Consider the following 7,376-nt stretch of genomic DNA (forward strand, 5'->3'; position numbering starts at 1 on the left):
AATTAAGTTCCGTACACTTTATTATTAGAACAGATAAGAGAACCAAGATTCAAGGATAAACTTCGATAACGGATTGATAGGATCGAATGTGTTTTATAGTGAACCGAGTGAACCCGGTCTCATGAAAGATGTATGACCATTCTTTGGAGGTCCGCTCTTTTCCTTTACCCGTATGAGCCATCATGACCATATCAAGCAACAATCCTGCGCCTTTAAACTCGTGATCTTCTTCACGTCCAACAACTGCATCAACAATAATCACTTTGCCTGTATCTTGTGGAATCGCCTCTCGACATTTTCTTAATATGGCAATACAGTCATCATCTGCCCAATCGTGTAATACTTTCTAAAAAAGTGAAGAAAAAACATTAAAACATTATCAAGTTTGATTTAAAGTATATTTAAGGACATTTGCTTCATATAATGAGACTCACCATCAAATAAACAGCATCAGCTTTTGGAACATGATCAAACATGTTACCTCCAACATGTTCAACACCTTCAGATTTAGGAGCTACGGACACCACATGAGGAAGATCGAAATTGACTCCTTTGATCCATGGGCAGGCATCCACAATCGACCGTATAGCTGTTCCATCACCACCACCAACATCCACCATTGTACTTAGACCCTCAAACACCTCTGGACAACCCTCAATCATCGCCGCCACAGCTGCCCTAGCATCACACGCCATTCCATCATTAAAGAGCTTAATATGACTAGGATTTGCTACAGCAAATTCCCATATATCTTTCCCATGCGCTGCTTTAAAGGGCAAGTCTTGTTTACCCAAAACCCAACCACTTAGCTTGTGAAATGGAGCCAACATAAAGGGGCTGCTCTCTAAAAGTAGCAAGTCAGCCATGCTATGCTTTCCATTACTCGTTATGAGTCGAGATAACGGTGTTGAGCATACCCAACCGATGTTTCATAGATTGGTTTCTCTTGAAACACCTTGTAATGTATCAAGAACCTCATGATCCGATACAACAAAGACTCAGAACACTTGAGCTCTGATGCAAGGTCAGCAAGTGTCATTGGGGATTCATGGTTTTCTAGGATATCAGGTATTCCAAGCTCAATGGCACACTTCACAACAGCCGCGGGAATGAACCCAAAAATAAAGTTCCATATCTCTTCTTGGGTGGCCACTTCTTCATCTTTGAAACTATTATTTTCTGCCATATTTATGTGAAATTGTTTTGAAGAATTGTAAGGAATAAGCCTTCCTTTAAATAGCAAAAAAGCTTGCATGATTGGATATTATTTAAATAATTAAATTTCATGCATGTTAAAGATAAATTGTATTTTACTTCTCAATAATTCAATTTGATTCCGTTCAAACAAACAAAAAAACAAAAACAAAAAAGAAAGTACTGTAAAAAAATATAGATTCTCTTAAAAAGTAGTCACAACTCACAATCTAAATCCTTTTTAATAAAGATAAAAGAAGAAATATAGACCAAAGGTTGGGATGAATCGATACGAACCGATTCCGACCCAACTGTTTGCTAGTAATCATTTTCCAAGCCAACTAAACATGAGCCAACCGAGCACAAGCCATCCTTTTCTGAGCTAACGGAACCGAGCAATCACTTTTCGAGCCAACCAAACAAGAGCCAATCGTACCCAAATCATTGAACGATTGTGTGTTTTTCACTATATTGTAGGGACTTCGATTGGGTGTAGGGTCCATATTGAACTAATAAAGTTCAAGCACTCCTTTAGTAACTGTGGTGCTCTGATACCACTTGATGGTATTCGATTATATAATGATATAATCAATGAACGAGATAGAAACAAGATGCGACGGTTTGTGGAGCCGTGGAGGTTTGTTGTTGACTTGTTGTGGTTGGTCTTAGTAGTGTTGGACTACTTTCTAAATTCTTGTTTTAGAACCAACTCAATCACACGATTCCAGGCTATTTTACAACATTATTACACCTTGAAAGGCTCATCATACCGAGAGCAACAACATAGACTTATAAACTTAATAAAATAATAATTAAGACAAAGTATGTGAATTATGTATTTGGACGTTATATAGCAATAAAATAGAAGACACAGTGTTTTGTGCACTAAGTAGTGCTAATTATCAACTAGCTTGGGAAACCCTTGCACCAAACGGTCCTTCATATAAAGTTAATAGCATTAAACTTATGATTAACCTGTTATTAATTTCTCTAAACTTTGATTATTCAAAGGTTTGCATTGATTTTCATTCATTGAAACAATGATACAGAGAGTAACTAAATAGAAAATACAATAAGCTATCTAAGGAAAAGACTAATTCCAAGGCAACGAATTGGCAGTATACTAAGGCTTACAAAAGGAAATAATATTTGATGAATGATAGAATATTTTATTCCAATACTCCCTCTCAAGTTGGAGTGTGTAAATCTCTAACACCCAACTTGTCAAGTAAAATCGAAGTTGTTTGGCCCCTAAGCCTTTAGTTAGATGGTCTGCGATTTGCATTTTAGTGTCAATACACGTTGGCTGAATTTCTTCAGAGTCTACTCGCTCGCGAACGAAATAACAATCCATTTCAACATGTTTTGTTCTTTCGTGGAAAACTGGGTTGTTGGCTATATGACGAGTTGCCTGGTTATCACAAAACAACGGCGTAGGACCATCCAAAAAAATTTCCAGATCCTTTAAGAGCCATCTGACCCACAAAACCTCACTTACAGTGGAAGCCATCAAACGGTACTCAGCTTCTGCTGATGAACGAGAAACTACTGATTGTTTCTTTGTCTTCCAAGATATTGGCGCTCCACTAAGGAGGAGTAAGTAACCTGTGCGAGATTTTCTGGTGTAGGGACATCCGAGCCAGTCCGAATCACAATAAGTGGTAAGCTTGCATCCTCCCTCCCGTGGGAAAAGGACACCTTGTCCTGGTGTAGCTTTAAGGTAGGCTTACATTTTCCGCAGCATTGCGTAGGCACCCGTGTAATTCAAGTTAATGTGTAAGAGCATGTTTGGGATTGAGTTTGAAAAATGCTTATTAGCTTATTGGCTTTTTCAAAAAGCCATTTTGAAAAGTCAGGATTTGAGACTTTTGGAAAACTGCTTTTTAACCCTTTTAAAAAACTAAAATAGGAATTTTTGTGATTGCCAAACATATTTTAATTTTTTGGCTTTTTAAAAACACTAATAAGCATTTTACAAATTCAATCCTAAGCATCCCAATAATAGAAAGTACATATCCATAAAGCCGAATAGCCAATGATGATAATTGACAACACCGAGGATTCATATCCAAGCTTCCTTTTGGTTTACTGGACCAACTAACATAAAAAGCCCAATATATGTCTCTTTTCTTTTTTTTTAATAGATTTGGACCCCAAGTTTTTTTTGGGCCCCGACACTTGCTTTATTTGTTTGTCCTACAAAGTCATTTATATTATCATACTTTTCTTAATAAAAGAAAATAATTATGCATATATGCCAGTCCCGAATTTAACAACGTTTTCCCATCCAAATGGACCAAATTCCTATTCTCTACTCTCATTCAGAGGTGCACAAACGAACTGGTTGACCGGTTTATACCCGATTCACTAACCGATTAGTACCCAATTCCAAGAAAAACAGGTTAGTATCTAATACAACCCGGCGGTTGCAAACCGGTTTATAGTATTAATCTCGGAAATCAGTTACAAACCAAATCGGTTATTTAGTTTTTTATTATTTTTTTAAAGCCGTTTTTTCGGTTATTTATGGTTAACCGGTTCGGTTGTACTCGAAACCGGTTATATCGGTAAAGGTTTCTTGACTCAAAACTGGGTAGTACCCGACCCGATTAACCGTTCTAACCAGTTATTTGACCGCTTACCATTAACCGGTTTTTACACCGCTACTTTCATTGACTCTAGTTATCCACGAGTCAAAAACCATTAGGTTTTTTTTGTCCATTTTCTATATTTGTTTTGTACTGATATGTTTTTTTTAATATTGTATGTTTTAATCGCCTAGAGTGCTTTTCTCTCTTTTTTTTTAATATTGTATCGGGTTTCTACTTACTGATTGATTATTGTATTCCCTATTGCATGTTCATATAAAGTATTGAATTCAGGGAAAAGTAAAAATACAAAGGGAGACAAAAATGAGAAGTGTGAGAAAGATTTGTGGCTACACAAAAACCCCTAAAAAATTCTAAAAAATTAATAAAAAAATCATAACTCAAAATATAAATAAAAAATGAAAAAGTTAAAAAAAAAAAATGTTTCTCTCGTCATTCTTGTTCCAACAAAAAAAACTCCGAAAATACACAATGCAGAGACAAAAGATACAATGACAAAAATGAACAAAAGACACAATAATAAACAAAAAGACACAATGGTCTTTAGAAACAACCAAGCTTACCACTATACCAATACATAATTTGGAGTTTAATTTACCCATTATAATATATCTATATATAATGTTTGGACTCGGAGGCCTTAATTAAATGTGGGCCTAAAGCCCTAACTTGTTTTCACTGACCCACGGACAGTCCCTGATATATTTTTTAAACACGTCTAAGATTTTAATACTAACATTAACTTCCCTTTTTGTTGCAACAGAAAGCAACCTATATTTAAGGTCATTTAAGTCAAACATGACATAAAGATAACTTTTGGGCACATATTTACTATTTTGCAAATCTCGGAGTGTGTGTACTTTGACACAAGGAGAAAACACAAGTAAAATCTTAAGATGAGAAAACATAAGGAGAATCAAGAATATAAGATCGACCCACCATCTTTAACACTCCTAGTAAAGAAAAGGCTTTGCTTGCGGACCAAGAGATTTTTTAATGGGGTCGGAAATCTTTAAAGGACGGTTGTCCATCTTTAAATAACAAAATGTTTATGTTCGAATCAGGTCGGCTTTGATTACATGATAAAAACTAAAGCCAAATTATTTTCAAATTTATAATAGAAGTACATCAATCGTAATAGGAAACGTATAACAACAATCACACACAGTAAAATTCTCATCAATAACAAAGCTATTAGTAGGGTATGGGGAGGGCGACATGCATGCAAACCGTAACCCTATCCAAAGAATAGATAGGTTACTTGTAGAGAGACCCCCCAGCTCTAAAAGTACATGTATGCAACCATATAAATGAAAAACAAAAGTGCAACACTATACTCTTAGACAGCAAAAAAAAAAATCAACAAATTAATAAAATAGTAGTCTAATATTAAATAAATACATGAAAATAGTAATAATAGTGACAAATATTAACATACTAGAAAATAGTGTAAAAATACAATATTACAATAGTATGTCATTAGACCTTGCGAATAAATAGATAAGTACATAAACATATTACATTAAATTGAATTAAAAAGCAGGAAGAAAATATAACAAAAAATAATCAAAGCGATACGAAACAAAAATGGGAAAGAAAAACCCCTAAGATATGTTTCTAACCAAAAACTATGCATCGCCTTAGAGATTTTTAACCTTAATTCTACGTCTTCAATAATTCTTATCCTTAACCATGTCCTTGGAGAGGTGTGTATGTATCAAATCATACCTAATCATCTCATCCCAAGTTAATTTGGATCTACCTCTACCCCTCCTACCTTCTATAGTAATATTTTCTACAGTCTAACAGGTGCCGTCATTTGCCTTCTCTTCATATGTCCAAACCATCTCAATCTCCCCTATCTTATCTTATCTAATATGCTAGTTACCCCTAATCTCTCCCGAAAAATGTCAATTCTTATTCGGTCCAACCTTGTGTGCCCACACATCCACCTTAGCATTCTCATCTCTGCTACCTCCAACTTATGCGAATGCGTCTTTTTGATGGCCCAACAATCTGTTTCATATAACATCGCAGGTCTAACTACAACCCTGCAAAATCTTCCTTTAGTTTAGCTGGAAGTCTTCCGTCGCATAAAATTCCTGTAGCTGCTCTCCATCTACACCATCCTACTTGCAAGCGGTGGGCCAGATCGCTATCTATATCCTCATCGCTCGGGACAAACAAACCTAGGTACTTGAACTTCATTACCTGCAGCACCACTTGGCCTTCAATGGTGATCTGCAGTTCCTCATCGTTGATTACCCCAACAAAGTCACAGTGGAGATACACTGTCTTTGCACGACAAATCCTTAAGCCTTTCATCTTTAAAGCAGCTCGCCATTCCTCTAGCCTCATGTTCAGATCTAGTTTTCTCTCACCAACTAACACAATATCGTCTACATCATGCACCACAAAACTAGCTCTTGAATCGACTTTGATAACTCGTCTAAGACTACTGCAAAAAGAAATGGGCTCAACACTTACCCCTGATGAAGGCCTACCTTTACGGGGAAGAAATCGGTATCCCCTATGGGGGCACAAACACTAGTTTCAGTTTGGCATACATATCCTTGATTATCTTTATCTATTTCCCCGAAACCCCTCTATCCTTTAGGCTCTCCCAAAGTATTCGGCATGGCACACTATCGTACGCATTTTCTAGGTCTATAAACAGTAAACACCATATGAAGATCACGTTTCTTCTCCCTATACTTTTCCATCAGTTTTTTTAAGGATGCGTAGTGCCTCTGTAGTAGACCGCCTCGGCATGAAACCAAATTGGTTAACCGTGACTTGAGTTTCCCGTCTAACACTTATATCAATAACTCTCTCCCATAGATCATAGTATGGCTTAGTACCTCGATACCTATGTAGTTCCCACAACACTGGTATCTCCTTTTTTTCTTATAGATAGGGACTACGAAGCTGCTCCTCCATGATCTGGCACATTACCGGATTTGAAAATAACATTGAACAATCTAGTTAGCCACGTGACTCCTTCCTCTCCCAGACATTTCCACACCTCAATGGGTATGTTATCTGGCCCAATTGCCTTAGCCCTTCCCATCCTCCTAAGTAAAGTCCTCATCTCTTCCTGTGTGATACGTTGATAGTAGTAGTTATTCCGTTGTTGTCATTGTATGGTGTGTTGTCGTTTTATTCTTGGTAAGCCCTTTCATTGTTGAAAAGGTTGCGATATAATTTTGCCATCTTAACTTGTGTCTTTCTCCTTAACAAGTACCCGCTCATCCACACCCTTTATAAACTTCACAGCCCCTAGATCTCGCCTTCTACGCTCCCTGGCTTTGGCAACCTTAAACATATCATGTTCCCTCCTCTTTTGTTTGTAAGCATTCATGCATCCGTTTATAGGTTGTGCTCTTTGCTTCCACCACAGCTTTCTTCTTCTCTCCTCTGTCATTTTTGTAAGTCTCCCTCAATCCCATGCGCTCCTCATCATTCGTGCACCTCATAAATTCTCTAAAACATTCTTGTTTTTCCTTTATCTTGTATTACACAACCTCATTACACCACCAAGACTCATTATGCCCACCTTTCTTTCCTGTTGTA

At 36.9% G+C, this 7,376-nt stretch overlaps 1 protein-coding gene and 1 pseudogene across 2 annotated transcripts; both read right to left on the minus strand.

Annotated features, from left to right (window-relative positions):
* LOC143574179 (flavonoid 4'-O-methyltransferase 4 pseudogene) lies at window positions 1-1,255 on the minus strand (annotated as a pseudogene). Its single transcript, XR_013142545.1, has 2 exons — window positions 435-1,255; window positions 1-346 (listed from the first exon to the last, which is right to left on the minus strand). The product of XR_013142545.1 is annotated as a flavonoid 4'-O-methyltransferase 4 pseudogene (transcript).
* Window positions 1,256-5,846: 4,591 nt separating this feature from the next.
* Window positions 5,847-6,161, minus strand: LOC143574180 (uncharacterized). Its single transcript, XM_077058864.1, has one exon. The coding sequence runs from the start codon at window positions 6,159-6,161 to the stop codon at window positions 5,847-5,849; it is 315 nt and encodes a 104-aa protein (XP_076914979.1).
* Window positions 6,162-7,376: the final 1,215 nt, after the last annotated feature.

Source organism: Bidens hawaiensis, unplaced genomic scaffold (genome assembly GCF_021521415.1).
Source record: "Bidens hawaiensis isolate Kalapana, Puna unplaced genomic scaffold, B.hawaiensis_p1.1 tig00026856_1, whole genome shotgun sequence".
NCBI classification, from domain to species: domain Eukaryota; kingdom Viridiplantae; phylum Streptophyta; class Magnoliopsida; order Asterales; family Asteraceae; genus Bidens; species Bidens hawaiensis.

Bases quoted from the DNA above. Each gene is read 5' to 3' on its own strand.
- LOC143574180 (XM_077058864.1), bottom strand. From the start codon at position 6,161: ATGAGGCTAGAGGAATGGCGAGCTGCTTTAAAGATGAAAGGCTTAAGG.